The 15894-nt window shown below is 39.9% G+C and overlaps 1 protein-coding gene across 1 annotated transcript in view; it reads left to right on the top strand.

Moving 5' to 3' along the window:
• The window catches only part of SFMBT1 (Scm like with four mbt domains 1), a 30985-nt gene extending 15554 nt beyond the window's left edge, over nt 1-15431 (top strand). The window contains exons 8-20 of the mRNA XM_008498965.2: nt 105-255; nt 1696-1778; nt 3185-3311; nt 4034-4147; nt 5568-5610; nt 6811-6875; nt 8117-8256; nt 10073-10182; nt 11643-11818; nt 12518-12696; nt 13208-13453; nt 13969-14097; nt 14971-15431. Coding sequence (XP_008497187.2) covers nt 105-255; nt 1696-1778; nt 3185-3311; nt 4034-4147; nt 5568-5610; nt 6811-6875; nt 8117-8256; nt 10073-10182; nt 11643-11818; nt 12518-12696; nt 13208-13453; nt 13969-14097; nt 14971-15111 — 1704 coding nt within the window. The 3' untranslated portion in view covers nt 15112-15431. The remainder of the gene's footprint in view (nt 1-104; nt 256-1695; nt 1779-3184; nt 3312-4033; nt 4148-5567; nt 5611-6810; nt 6876-8116; nt 8257-10072; nt 10183-11642; nt 11819-12517; nt 12697-13207; nt 13454-13968; nt 14098-14970) is intronic.
• Nucleotides 15432-15894: the final 463 nt, after the last annotated feature.

The following is a 15894-nucleotide window of genomic DNA, read 5'->3' on the forward strand; positions in this document are numbered from 1 at the left end:
GAAATATAAAACTAGGACATACTTTAGAATCTTTTTTGTATATTTTCTAGAAACTGTTGCTTTTTCTTGAGAGAGAAACATGGTTCTCTTTTGGCTAACTACAGGTATACAATGAAAAATATTTCATGATAGAAATTGATGACTTGAGACCAGAGCGTACACCCAGCCACTCTTACATTTGTCATGTCAACAGTGCTGGGATTTTCCCTGTGCAATGGAGTCTGAAGAATGGTTTGCATCTCAGTCCCCCACCAGGTATGTTTGTGCTCCCTCCTTGTTGAAGGAAGTACATTGCCAGTCCCCAGAGTGCTATGCTTAGGACAACCCTTTTGGAAAAGAGTTATACATAGTAGTAAAGGGAAGAACAAGAGAGATCAAATTCTGAGAAACAGGAGCTTTGAGTTAGTGAAACTGAATTTTCCTGGGTACATGCCTGGATTTGAGAAGATGACAGTAACTGGGGATGCTGGTCATGCATAAAAATGTGGACACTTAAACAAATGGAGTTTGTGGTCTGGGGCTGAAGGCAATGCTGATTTCAACATTAGTTGATATGGGATCAGAAGCCTATAGTCTTTGCATTGGATTTTTGATTCTGATCAAAATGGAATATTATCTGATGCTTAAATATATTTTTAGAGTAAATATATTTTTAGAGTAAAAATATTTTTAGAGTTTCTTACTACTTAGAAGTTAAGTTATATTTTTTTTCAAGGACTGATCAGACAAAGCAGCAGATTCCTTATGGACATAAAGGAACTGGGGAGTAGGACTGAAGCTTACAAAGATGTTTAGCTTATCATCTTGTAGGCTCCCCAGAAGGGCTGGACATTCTGAATTGTTTCAAGAGTGCTACTGGCACTGATAATAAATGGGTCCTTGATTTCTTAAACCTCTTACAAGGGAGTGCTACCAAGGTGCTACTGGAATGAGTGCTGCAGTTGTCTCCTTGCCAGCCTCAAACTGTCATGGCTGCACATTTCTGGACCCAGTTCCTTTCAGTTATTTGCTTTTTATTAGATCACAGGGAAGCAAAGTATTTGGTTTAAGTAGAATTTATTTTGTCTTTTTCCTGGAGAGATGCCTCTCCTGACAGACTTGCATGTTGAGACTCTTACCCTCAGACATGTGCAGATCTACAGCTGTTGACAAACTTCAAGAGCTTCTTAGCAAAACTAACTACTCTATTTACTTGGTATTTAATGTGTTTGAGAGAATAAGAGGTTGGTATTGAGCACATTTTGAGTGCACTATTATGAAAAAAATGTTAAAAGTTTTAGTCATATTACTGAAGTAATCTTCTGAAAACTTTACCAGAATTTCATCTGTACTCTCTGATCAGTGTGAACCCTTCCCTGTGTTTGGGTTTCTGCCCTTGTCTGCTCAGCAGATCTACTTGATTCATGCTTGATGTTGCTCTCTGTGAAGTCACTTCTAGTTTGACACCATTTCAGGTCAACGATGGGAATCTAGGTGTGGCAGTGCCCAAAGTCCCTCTGCAGTGAAAATTAAGAGTATCTCAGAGGCATGAGAACCATGCTATGGGCTGAGCTCAGATGGCTCAGTGAACCCCTACTCAGCTGACTGACTTGATTTACCCAAACAGATCTCAGTGATCTGTACTTCATGGTAAACTTGAAACGAGTCATTTGCTTTCATGCTGTTTAATTAACGCCTTGTTTTTTCTTCACCTAGGTTATCCTGGGCAGGACTTTGATTGGGCAGACTACCTCAAACAATGTGGTGCTGAGGCAGCTCCCCAGACCTGCTTCCCTTTGGTAAGGTTCTTGTGCAGGAAAAAACCTTTTCTTCTGTTATGTAAATGGCACTCTGATTCTAGGTAGAAGACCCTTTTGCATGTTACTTAGATCACTGTGATCACTGAGGAACTTCCTGAAGTGCAAATGTATGTGGACAGTAGTGGATGCCAGATTCCTAGATAAGTAATGCTTCAGTTGTGGTAAAGGAGATTGAAAAGAAATGTTTTGTAAAATTGAGATGTGTAAGAGGCCATGGAATACTCATAAAACAGTATTGATCCTTGGCACTCCTGTAGTTGTGGAAACAGGGCCTTTTAATGGACCTTGTTTTCATTTACTTAGTGCACTCTTTCAATCTTCCTTCCTTTCAGCTTGAAAAATTCATTCCATTATATTAATCAATATCAAGTCATCTTAAATTAGTACCAGATAATCATTTAACATGAATGAGTGCCTGAACTACTTGCTAGATTTTGGGCTTTTGGTGGTTCAGTGACAGTATTGCTGTCTCCCAAAGCAGAATACCTTGTCAAGCAGAAGAGGGTACTATTAACATTTGCCACCCAGTTCCATTTACAATGCTTGGACATTTGCAGTGCTTAGGGGAAGAAATTAAAATGAATAATTACTACTTTTTGAAGAGGGTGTTGCTGGCTTTGAATTATTGTTGCCCTTGTTCTGTCTTGTAAGCTGTGGCATCTCTGAGCAGGTCATTGAATTTATTATCCCTTTTCTGAGAAGAGTTGATCAGTGTAGGTTAGTTCCAGAATTCATAATGGATTGATCCTGTAATTATGTAGCAGAGTGGCTCTGGAAGAAAAATTCCTTTTTCTGGCTGTTACTTCTTATCTTTAATTCACACACTTTAAGAGCTGGATAGATAACCATTCTTACATTTTAGGAAATATTTTATTAAAATGGACTAAATTGATGAATAAAGGGAAATCCTATTTATCAAAAAATGTAAAATTAAAAGAAAGTTTCCACTGCTGTCTGCCAGAACTCATCTGGATGAGGCAGAGATGTTATTTGCATACATAAAATGGATTTTCTAGCTAACATAATGGAATACAGAGCCTGGTCAGACTGTTTGTCAGACTTATCACATAGGTAGCAAGCAGCAGAGAATTTATGGTTGCTTAGAATGCATTCAGTCCTTTCAGTGAGTCTCAGGATCCTAAGTCTTGAGTACAAACATGTTCTTTTCTATGTCTGTCTGTCTTTTAACTTAAACTCTTCATCGTTTGTAATATACCTTATTTGTATTCAATATGCTAAGTATCTGAAATCTTCCCTGACTGCATGAGTATCTTTCAGTGTTACTCAAACACTGAAACTTCTATGTGTTTCTCCTGTTCCTGGCTATTCATATCATATACTGGATAGGCAGGTGGCATTTTACTCGTTTTCTTTCTTTTTCCAAGTTAACTTCTGACCACGGATTCAAAGAGAATATGAAACTTGAGGCTGTGAACCCAGTTGATCCTGAAGAAGTTTGCATTGCTACAGTCACCAAGCTGAAAGAGTCCTACCTCTGGCTTCAGCTGGAAGGTAGGTCTGATGTGGGAGAGGAGAGTAGCACTTGCATGAATTCTTCTGTTGTACCATCATCAGAAGAGTATCTGGAGCAAACTCACTGTCTGCTGAATATGGGCAGCAAGTCACCATTTTCTCAAAACACATTTGCAGTGTCTGTTCCCAGTTAGCTGTGGGTGGCAGTGCTTGTTTAAGGCAGGCAAAAATGGTATTTGTTCAGTGCAGTGTGCCAGTGCTAGGCTAGTGCACTGTGCAACATGCTACTCAGTGTCTTAAGCAAGCAAGGGCCTTTGAACATTTTCACAGATGAGTGACTTGCATTCTGAGCAATCTTTGACCGAGCCTAGGAAAAAACCTGTTAAGTGAACTTCTTTGACCAGACTTAGGAAAAAAACCTGTTAGTGAGCTTCCTCATTAAGACAGAATAGACCTATGTCAGCTGTTTTCCATTTGAATCCCATTTCTTGATTGGTAGTACACCAGCATGCACTTACTATTCACTGTGAATCTCTGCTGAACTGTGGATAGGAAATTCCCATCTCCAGCCTTTAGGAGGAAAGAAAATAAGTCAAGAAATAACCTGGTCAGTAAAAGGGGATGAATAAACAATTGATATTGTGTTCCAGATACACCATAAATAAAAGCAGCTTCACTGGCAAACGTATAGCAAGCTTTAACCAAATGTGGGGGGTTTATTTTTTGAGTTGTTTCAATTTTTGCTTCTTTCAACTGAACAGGCTCCAAGAAGCCCGTCCCTGACTGTATAGTGAGTGTGGAATCCATGAATATATTTCCAGTGGGCTGGTGTGAGACGAATGGATATCAGCTCAGACCTCCTCGCAAAGCAATAGGTACCAGTTCTGTGTCAGTGCTTAGCTGGGTTGGTAGAGGTGGGGATACTTCTGGGAGCAGGCTGCTGCTGTTTATCTACTGCAGTTTATCACAGACATCACTGAATTTGGAAACAATAGTGTACAGAGAATCTGTGTCTTGCACAACTGTTCCCCCTTGGTGTTAGGTCCAGTTGGAATGCAGCCAGCCAGTCCAAACCAGGCAGAGTGGCCTGACACTGGCTTGACACCCTTGCACACAAGGAAATGCTCCATGAGTCACAATAAAGAAATCATGGACACACCCCTGTGCTATGCAAACACCTTTGTCTGAGCTGTTCTTGCCATGGGCTTGCCCCTGACTGTTATTTTACATTTCCAATTGTGTGATTAAAATTAATGTCATAGCAAAGCAGTGTTGAGTGCATGTACATTTTGCCATTGAAATAAAGGGCTCTAGCTTTCTAGATGGGCCACATGGTTACAATCCCTTAATGATAAGCTATGGAAAAGTAAATCCTACCTGTTCTAAATCCACTAGCCAGTAGCATAAGATAGTGTCTTCTCTCAACTGGTTAGTGAGATCTATTTCTTAAGGTTTAATGAGAGTTATAGAAGCTGAACAATATCCTGAATGCTTACTAAGAGAATCAATGTGTAAGATTGGAATGAGCTGTTGTTTACTGCAAGTCAAAGCAAGGGAAAGTAATTTGAGACTGCCAAGAACAGAGGAGGGAGAATAGAGAGACAACTAATTAGGGAAAAGATGCTATTAAGAAAAAAAAAATCCAGAAGTTTATTGGGGACAAAGCCTGAAATTACTGCAGAGGCACGTGTTGCATTACCCTTGTTAATATTATTACCTGATTGTGAAAACCAGAATTAGCAAGTGGACACATCACCTAGTTGACTTTCTTAGTTACAAGTGTTTTCCTCCATAGGAATTAGCTTAAGTCATACATGTTTCTAAACAGCTAATTTCATTCCATTTCAACACTAAACAGTGTTGAATTTCCCTGTGCCAGTGAAATTGTGAGTTAGCCCTATGAACCTGACCTTTTATTAGGTGTCAACACCTTTGGGTGCTGAAAAGGAAAGCATATAATTCCTTTTTTGCTTGTATTACAGGTAGTACAGGGCTGTGATGCTAAAAAAGATGCACAGAATGTGAGATTTCCTAGAAATCTGGGGATATCCATGCCTGATTTCATGAAGTTTTAGTGAAAGTTGAAGGAAACCTTTTGGGTTATTTCAAACTAAATGGGCCAGTTTGTCCCTAGTGCAGTTGGCTCAGCTATCTAACATTGTGGTTACTTTGAACATAGATTCTTTTTGGTGTATAGCTTGAAGGAAATGAGATTTTATATCTACGTATTATACTATAATTATACTATAAATTTCATTTGCCTCCCATACTTTGCTGTTTTCTTCTTTCTTTCAGTAAACAAGCAGAAAAAAATTGCAGTAGTTCAGCCAGAGAAACAGTAAGTAAGAGGGTTATTTTCTCTATTTTTTGTTGGGGTTTGTTTGGTGTTTTCTTTTTTCTAATTGGTGAATCCTGTTGTCTTAGGGGAGATTTAGCTTTACAGAAGTGCTGTACTGAGGGTTGAAAGATTCCACAATCCATTTATCTTCATGCTGGTAGTTCCTGTTGATGTTGAAAAAAACCTCTTATGCTGCTATAGGAGGAGATAGAAAGCATGGGATTTGTTTTTTAGCAAAGCCAGTGCAACTCAGCTCTGTTATTGAATGGGTCAAGTTCTGGAGCTGAAATTGTTGATGTTTCATTTTCAAAGAAAAACTATCCTGATCATAAGATTGATTGTAACTTTGTACCTGAGTCTCTTTTTTTTAATGGTGATTAATAAAGAAAATTACTGGATTCCCTCTTGGTTGCATTCCCTTCTTAAATACAGTTTCTGTAATAAAAATGCTTAGAAAATGTGGGTGCCTTAACATGTAGCTGTGATTTTGCACTGCTGATCAGAAAATTTGTCTTTGTTGTGAGACATTTAGTAGATGAACATATAATAGTTCCTTCCCAGATTAAATTTGGCCCAGAGCAGCTGAAAAGGAGACTTCTACTAATATCTACAATCCATTTGTAAATTCTGTGTCATGCATATGAAAGTCTTTCATGTGAGCCTGCTCAAAAATGCTCAGCAGAATGCCTGACACTTGGCTTTGCTGACTCTTTCAGCTTTACAAACACCAGATCTGTCAGTAGTCCCACCAGTGTTTTCACTGCTCCTAAAATAATAATCAGACTGTTCTTCCATGTTTGGTAATTGGGATTCTTACCAGAGTACTTGAGTCATTTTGCTTATATTTTGTTGAAATAATTTTTAAAAATCCATCCTTTTTAAAATGCATGAGGTAAGACTGTGCACTGCCTTGTGCCATGAGATGTTGAATTAAGTTAAAAGGAGGCAAGAAAATGCAAACTATTTTCAGCAGCTTTGTGTGCATGGTGGCCTGTACACTTCAAGCAAGGAAGGATTGCTGCTAGCTGTAGCAGTACAGTAGCCCTTTCCATATTGAATCTGATAGTCCTAGCATGTTGTTATTGTGAAATGTGGGAAAAGCAGATTGATAAGGCTGAACCTGGAGGAAAAAAAAATGGTTGAGTCTTAGTAATTGATAAGTGACTTTGTCTTTTTCCAATCTTCTTATTTTCATTTCAGAATTTTGTCTTCACGGACAGTTCATGATGGACTAAAGAACCAGGAACTGAACTCTTCTGACTCAGGTACTGATCAGAGAGGGCAGGCTAACAAAGACAAAATCCTGTAACAGTTCAGCTGCCTCATTTTTCAGCTGCACAGCACTCTTCTGTTAGGAGAGGGGAGAGAAAGAAAAGGGTTCATCCTTTGATGATTTTTTCAGCTTCAAAAAAGAATAAAACAAAGAAAAATGTATGATTTCTTGTGTCCTGCACTTGGTATATGCATTATACCTGGAAATGAGGGTTTTACACCAGAACATCCCCCACCCAGCAGAGGATACATGGAGCTAAGTGTGTGCTGTGACTTATGCAGATGATTTTTTTATTGTCACCTGTTATGTTTAATAACACTGGGAGAAACGTAACAGGCGTGCTGCATCTGTTCTCTTGAGTTGCTAGAATCTAGCTTTGGGAAGCAGCTTTGTCTGTTTTTTATAACTTCATCATTATAATAAACAAAAGCAATTGAAACAGTAAACTGCTTGGTGTGCCAGATGGCAAAACCTAATAATTTTGTAAACTGTTGCAAGAATGAGTATGATGAATAAGTACATCTGCTGGTGAAACAGTCAGACAGCTCTGTCTGGCAACAAAATGCCTCTTCTGCTGTTCTCTGTACAGTGCAATGCACATCTGAAGCTGCACCAAATGCAAGCTTTATAGAAATGCTTTCTGCTTACTTAGCATTTTAATTGGCTTTTTGTAGTGATAATGTAAATTTTACTTCATTTATTTACCTGCCAGTTATTAACTACTGAATTTAAGATCTTTAAGTGATAGTGTTGCTCAATCAGGAAAAACTACATCAATGGTAGTGTAAAAAGATTCTGTATTTATACCTAAGTGTCTTGCAATGCATACTATACCTAATTTTAATTTTGAGCAGCACTGAACCATTTAATAGGTTTAGAAAACCTAATGTCACTTCATCAGCTGCTGCATGTTTTGTTTGCTGATAGAGAGAAGGGTCTAAAAATGCAAGGCAGTGTGATATTGCAGTTTAGGTGAACAGCTAAACTTTGCCAGCTTCTCTGGTAACAGAAGTTTGAGAGCAAGATAATTACTTGACTGTAAAATTTATCCATAATTGCTGTGTAGGAAGTGCTGCTGCTGCCAAAAAGTTGGGATTGCTGTTGTCTTGCCTGTTCTCACTGCTGTAATACCTTGAAGCATCAGGCAAAATACTGCATGCACACTGTAAGAAGTCACTCTTTGCTGGGGAAGTTGTAGCATGTGATTTAAATCTTTGCTTTGTCATTTCTCAGTGGTAATTAATGGCAAGTACTGCTGCCCAAAGATCTACTTCAACCACCGGTGCTTCTCAGGGCCTTACCTTAACAAAGGCAGGATTGCAGAGCTGCCTCAGTCTGTGGGACCTGGGAACTGTGTTCTTGTGCTGAAAGAGGTGAGGTGCTTGGATGTGGTGGGCCTGCATATGACAGTGTATCATAAACACTCCTTTCACTCTGATTATTGATGGGTAATAAATAAATTTAAGCTGATAATGAGTAAAGAGTGAACTATCAATCATGGACTGCTTTGAATGGCTGGGAAAGAATAAAAGTCTCTCATTTATCTGAGTTACACTCAGCCTTCTAGTGCTAAACTTTTTTCTTTTTTTAAGGTTAAAACCTGTAATCACCACAGTCAAAAGAGTTAGCATATTTTTATAGCAGTAATAAATGCTTCAATTTTAATTGATAATCCTAAAACTCCTTTACAGTCTGCACTGTTGATGTTAAACCAAAGGAAATGCAGATTCTCTTAATAGGAATGGCAAATTATTTTCAGTAATTGGAAAACTAAAATAATTTTCTGTGTTTTGTAAGTTGGATATGGTTTGCAAAGATCAGATGGAAATGTGGTCTTGCTTTCTAATGTAACTGAAGGAGAGGAAAAGGTAGGAAGAGGCCATTCTTTAATGCCAGAGAGTTTCTTCTCCAGGTGTTTCACAGCAAATTTATGGATACTTCAATGCAATAATTATTTGCCTGAAACCTCCAAAGAGGTCATGGAGTGGTTATTATCTGACCTGAGAGGCTGAAAGCTTTTCAAGGCATAACTCTATGTGCACATTGGGGCTCTTGTGAAGCAATCACTTTAAATGCAGGAACTGACTCAACTTCTCTGGAATTTTCACCTTCTCTACCATGTATCATAACTGAGAGGGACCTTAAGAAAGTCTTTCTGGCAGACATGCTGTGAGACAACAGTCTGGTGGACAAGAGTCAAGCTGAATATTTTAGAAGTTTCTTTTTTGCATAAAGAGAGGTTCTCTATACTTTCTACAAGTTTCAGTACTGTGATGTAAGCACTCCAAAAGCACAAGTGGGAAATTTTGTGGCAGCTTCATTTATGCCTGAAAGCATAAAGTATGTACAAATCCTGCTGATGTGCTGATGCTGAGTTTTGCTCGAAGTTCAACCAATATGTTTAGTTGTGTTTATTTCCATTATGACACAGTGTATGAATCCCAGAGTGAGTTTGGTGCTTGCCTTACATGTAATACTCTTCTTTTGAACTGTGCACCTCTGGACTGCTGCATTAGTAGGGCTGAGGCTGTGAGTTGGTTATGTCAAGGTACTGATCTTGTGAATGATTTTGAATGAGTACATACTAAAAATAACAAATACAAACTGAATGCACAATTTGTGCTATACCCCACCAACTCCAGGCTATTCACAACTTTAAGTTACTATATAGCACCAGAGAAATTTTATTTTCTTGTAGTATGACCTTTATCATGGTTCATGAAAGCAAAACAGAGGAGCTTCAGGTTCTGCAGTATGATGTTGTAGCAAGTAGTGGGTTGGCAGGCAGCAAAATCCTGCAGCATTTTTTGGCACATCTTCACATGTCAAACAATCTCTGAGATAATCACACAGATTTACCTAAGGTAATGCACTTTTTTGTGGTATTCAGCCCCAGGCTTTAATTTAGTAATGTGTAATTCAAGGGCAATGACTTGGAAATTGCTAGGTACACTCGTGACTCTGCAGACAAATCCTGAAGGTTTGGCAAGGCCCAAAGTGTTGACTGCACTCAGTTTTTATTTTGGCAGTGTTTGGGAAGTTACCTGTCATTCTGCTGTGAATGAGTGCTTTGTTGCTAGATAATCTGGATGAATAGAAGTAATTTCCTATTCAACTTTGGCACTTTAAAACAGATTTGTTATACAAATAACCTGAATGTATTTTCTCCTCTTCTTTCCCTTGCTATAGGTTCTCACTTTACTGATCAATGCAGCTTACAAACCCAGCCGTGTCCTGAGGGAGTTGCAGTTGGATGAAGAGGCTGCATGGCATGGGCATGGGGAGACCCTAAAAGCCAAGTAAATTCTTGTTCTGTTCCCCTTCCCAACAGCAATGTTCTCTGCAGTCTTAACTTTCCACATTTCAGAGAAGGAAAAACTGCTTCTAGCATATCATGCTGCTGACATCCATCAGATTTCCAAATCTTTATAAACTTCTTTATGAATGTCTAGTGAAGCACATGTGATTGCAGTGCTCTTTAGTATGCTGGGTGTGCTCTGCTACTGGCATATGAGCAGTGAAGTGGTGAAGTAAGAGTGGTGTGGTACTGATACAACATAGCATGTCCACTGGCAGACCTGCAGGTGAGGTTTAAGATAATTTAATTTAACTCACCTGAAGATGATTGTCAGTATTTTAAAACCAGAAACACATACTGCTTAGGAAGCCTTGCACACCCCCATGACATTTCCACTCAGATTTCTCAGTGGCACAAGATTCTTCTGAAATTAAATTACAGCACTGTTGTGCATGGCAAAGCACAGAAGTCTTTCTACACCATCCTATCTTGAAGGACTCCCAAGTTTTCCTGATGAGCTTTTTGGGCTGGAGCCAGTGTGCCATAGCACACTTTCCTACATAGTTTTCAACATGTCAGTGGCACTTTTGCTGGATCACCTTCATGTCTAAAAAGACACCTTTCCACGTGTCCAAGGATAAGTCTGGATTTGGACAATAGGCATATCATGTGAAAAGTTAATGTAAATAGAAGATAGAGCTGAAGAATAGAGGGAAAAAAATAGTCTGGTTTTACTGAAGTTGCTGTGTGCTGTATTTTGTCACAGTAGTGACACCAGAGATATCTGGACTATGATGATACAGCTCTTTTTTTTTGATGCATTAAGGAGATACTCGCAGGCCTGAGACATCCTGAAGAGATATCAGCACGTGCCAGTGGCTGTGCTGGGAGAACAAAGCAGAAATGATGAATGAGTCTGGCAGATATTTCACAGTGTGGCTCTGTCAGTGTCACAGCAAGGCTGATGAACAAAAAGAAATCTTTTTTTAATTTAAATCAAACAGGAGCAATATGTGGAGTCATGGCAAGTGATTGTCCTGATGAATTGTTTAGCAGTTAGATGAAAGCTAATTGGAAATGTGACAGGAGTTCATTTTTTGCAGTAGTACGTGCAGAGAATAGCTGACTGGAGTCTGCCTGCTGTCACATTTATTAGCTGAATTGGTGCACTCCATCTTGGTTTTAGGGACCAGCTGTCTACGTCAAAGTGGACACGTCTGCAGTCCCACAAAGAAAGAACAAACCATCTGTGAACAAACAAAACAAAACATCTGAACTCTGGGATAGTCCTCTCAGATTATATTTAATAACTGCTGGTGGTGCAGCATTGCTGTGTTTGGTACTTGCTCACATTTCCTCCGAGTTTGATCTCAAAGCCATATATCTGTATACCTCTCAACAAAGTACTTTTGCCCTGGTAATTAGAGGGGTCCTGATTAACAGTGACCTTGTCAATGACAGGTACAAAGGGAAGAGCTACCGTGCAACTGTGGAGGTCGTGAGGACAGCAGATCGGGTGGCAGATTTCTGTAGAAAAACATGCATCAAACTGGAATGTTGTCCAAACCTCTTCGGCCCTCAGATGGTGTTGGATAAGTGTTCAGAGAACTGCTCTGTCCTGACGAAGACTAAATACAGTGAGTAGGAGCTGACCTCCACTGAGGTGGGGCTTGGGGTCTTATATTTTGGTTGTGTTCTGCCTTTGTCTCCAGGAGGCCTCTGAAGTTCATTGCTGGTGTGTAGGAGAGAAAGAAATTTATATCATGTGGTAGAAGATGAATTTATTGTTGTGTGCCTGAAACCTTTACCTTCTTAAGACAACTTTTGGGAAAAGAACTGACTCTAATACTGTAAATTAAGTGGCATTATAATTGCTTTTACCACTTTGTTGTGTAACAAAATAACTTCAGGCTCTTCTCAGCTTCAAGTTCTTGAGAGTTTTAGGGTTTTTTGAACCAAGTCTCACCATTTTGCACTGTGAGAACAAGCAGAACATTAAAAACTATGATTAAAACTACAGAACCTCACAAAAATCACCACTAAGTCAAACCCAAGGTTGTAGCTGGTGATTTTTATATAAAATCTGATCATTTGGGGCTTCTCAAATAGTGGAAGTAAATCTTTATAGGGCAGATAAAATCAATTAGCAGCTCTTCTTTAAACCAAATTAATGAGGGAAATCTAGACACACTCATTTTGAAGTTTTGCAGAATTAGAATTTCTCCTGAGATTCTAGTAGTGTCCTTCTAGTAGTTTTTCAGTCCTGATGGTGGAAACATACCTATTGTCACTGAAGGTGCATTTCACCACGATGCTCCTTTCTTCTGTCCTGGCAGCACACTATTACGGGAAGCGGAAAAACAAGCGGATAGGCAGGCCTCCGGGTGGCCACAGCAACCTGGAAGTAGCCATGAAAAAACCAAATAAAAGACGGAAGAGACGAAAACATTTTTTTGTTCATAAGAAAAAACGTTCTTCTGCTTCAGTGGATAACACTCCAGCCGGATCTCCTCAGGTATGAGACTGCCAAAAAGCTTTAATAGGTAAGGTGTGTGGCTTTGACTGGCTGTGTTTGAAGCAACAAACTGTTAGGTTCCTGTATAGAATTGGCTGGGTTGGAAGGGACCTCAGAGATCATCGAGTCCAACCCTTGAACCACCGTTGCGGTTGCTAGACCATGGCACTGAGTGCCACATCCAGTCTCTTTTGAAATATCTCCAGGGATGGAGAATCCACTACTTCCCTGGGCAGCCCATTCCAATGCTTGATCACCCTCTCCGTAAAGAAATTCTTTCTAATATCTAACCTAAACTTCCCCTGGCACAACTTGAGACCGTGCCCTCTTGTCTTGTTGAAAGTCATCTGGGAAAAGAGCCCAACCCCCACCTGGCTACACCCTCCTTTCAGGTAGTTGTATAGAGCGAAACCTCAGGTTACAGCTGACAGATGGGTGGCAATTGTAGCTTTTGTCTTAAAAGTTCCATTTTATATTCTCACTTTTTTTTTTTTCTCCTCTACCTCTTCAGGGCAGTGGAGGCGAAGAGGAGGATGACCAGGATGAGGTAGATGAAGAATCTATGACTGAAGATAGTACCTCAGAGCACCAAGATGAATTACTTGAGGAATCAGAGGTATCAGAGAAGAAGTCACTGTCATCCTCTCCTACCCAGAGTGAGCTGTCTCATTCCCTGGCTCAGGACCGAGACAAGCGGAAGAGGAAGCTCAGGACCTTTTCCTTCTCTGATGATGAAAACAAACCTCCTTCGCCAAAGGTAACTTCAAATGCAGATCTCTGTTCCAGCTTGCTCACTGTTGGGCAAGCACAAACACCTTGGGAGTATTAAAGTGTACTACATGTGTTCCCATAAAATGCTGTTATCCCGCAAGGGGCATTGTGAAGGCACTAAAGAATAATTAAAAATCATTATTTTTATTGCAGTCATATTACAGCACTGTAATAAAGACTAAGCAGGAAGCTGTAGAGAGAGTGGTGAATTTCCCATTTCCCAGCTGTTGGCACTCCTCTTGGTCCAGCCTGAGCAGTTATGTGGTGCCAGCCAAATCCTGGACCTAGAACCCTGCTACTGGCTGTAACATTGTTCTGGCCTCTACCCTCAACACAATGTTCCACATCTCTGCTGGCAGAGAAACCTCTACCATTTGAGTTCTTATTAAAGCTTTATTTGGCAGCTGAATGTTTGGGTTGGGGGGGGAAGTAGAGGGGAGTGTTGGTCCACTGCAAATATAGTATCTTAGAAATTTTCTTTGCATGGTGTGGCTTGTCCAGGACATAAAAATAGAAGTTGCTGAAAAGCTGCAACTGGACAGTAACCCTCTGGAATGGAGCGTGGCTGATGTTGTACGATTCCTCAAATCCACTGACTGTGCACCTCTGGCAAGAATTTTCCTTGATCAGGTATGATTTTCTGCCTGTTGCATGTTGACTCTGCTATTTTGTTCCTTATCCTCCAAGGAATCACAAAACGAAACTAGTTTAAATTTTGTATCAGGGTTTTGAGGAAACAAAGGTATGCACAACCTTCTGCACTTTGGAAGAGGAGGGTTAAGGGGATGGGCAGCATTTTTCATGTTTCCTAGTACATTGTGCAAGATGTTTTGGTCTGTGGGGCATCCAAATCCCAAAATTATGGAGAATGCCTGCAACCAGGCAGCATGAAGGCAGGAGATACACTTTTGCCAGTTGTGTTGACTTTTCCAAATGATGAATGTTTTCCATTTTGCGGAGTGACTGTGGGTATCACAGTGTTATACAGCTTCACAAGTGAACATTTTTCTGTTGAAGTGTGACAACTAACGTACAGACATGAGTCAAGCTAACATTGTTCGTGTTAAATCTTGATTAAAGTTTGCCATAAAAAAATGTCATCTCTAAAAACTTCACTGCTGGGACTGGTAATGAGTAAGGTTTATGTTCCAGAGGATGTATTTTCACTTGTAGGACCTCTGTTTCCTCAGAGTGATGCAGAGGTTGGATAAAGTGACATTCTGCATTAAAGTTTCCAGGCTTCCCATATTAGGTTTGTTTTAACTAACATCTCACGAAATTGCCTCCCTTTGTCAGTGAATTTGATCTGACATTTTAAGAAAGGAATTAATTTGTTGTGAGAACGAGAGATTTCATTTGTTATTTTTTTTCAAGCTGCTTGGAGTACCATGAAAGAAATGACATTCACAAACAGTCATGAATCTGATATTACAGCAAGTCAAAGCTGAAGGAGCAGGGAGAATAAAAATGCAAAGTCACCATGGGGTTTTTGTCTTGTGACAGGAAATCGATGGCCAGGCTCTGCTGCTGCTGACCCTGCCCACTGTTCAGGAGTGTCTGGACTTGAAGCTTGGGCCAGCTATTAAACTTTGCCATCACATTGAGAGGGTCAAACTTGCCTTTTACCAGCAATTTGCTAACTGAGGAGCAGCCAAGTTGAAGTGGACCTTTGAAGCACAACTACAAAGACATGCTCCTTTCTCTCTAGCAAGGAAAGCCAAATGAAGTTAAACTGAGGCCCTGGTGATCTGAGAGCATCTGTCAGCCTCTGTTTTTCACTCTGACAAAAGGAAGACAACATCTGGAGCAAAATGCCAATGCAAACACAGGGCTACTCTACCAGCTGCCAGCTCGGGAACACAAGAGTCTCTTGCTCTATGGTTCTCTTTTTTTAATGTGTTTTTTAACAATTAAAGAAAAGAAGTCTCCTCTGGTGGGAAATGACATTTCAATAGTTCCTTTGGCACGGAACATTAAAAGGAAAAGCGGATCCTGTTTACGTGAGCATGTAGGCTGCCAGAAATAACCTTTCTCTCTTCCTGATGATTCACAGAATTCCCTTCCTTCCCTGTGGATGAACACTTGCTTTACCACAGCACTGGGTTTGGAATGTGCTCCTTGCACATTCGTGTGTTAATGTTGAGTTTTTTAATTAATTTGTTCATTGTTAGGACAACAACGTGGCCACAGGGTTCTGAATGTACAGTAGAGTGTGGTTCCCTTTATGGTTTTCTTTTGTTTGTCTGTTTTGGGTTTTGTTTTGTTGTTGTTGGGGTTTTGTTTTGTTTTTACTACCTCTGTAGCCTGAACAGTAGAAGTGATGAACTAAAAAGGGAACAAATACTTCTGGACAGGTTGTCTGTAGCTGCACAGCAGTCTCTCTTCTGTTAGGCATATTGGGAGTACAAACCAGTGTCAGCACACAGA

This window comes from Calypte anna, chromosome 12, assembly GCF_003957555.1.
Source record: "Calypte anna isolate BGI_N300 chromosome 12, bCalAnn1_v1.p, whole genome shotgun sequence".
NCBI lineage: Eukaryota > Metazoa > Chordata > Aves > Apodiformes > Trochilidae > Calypte > Calypte anna.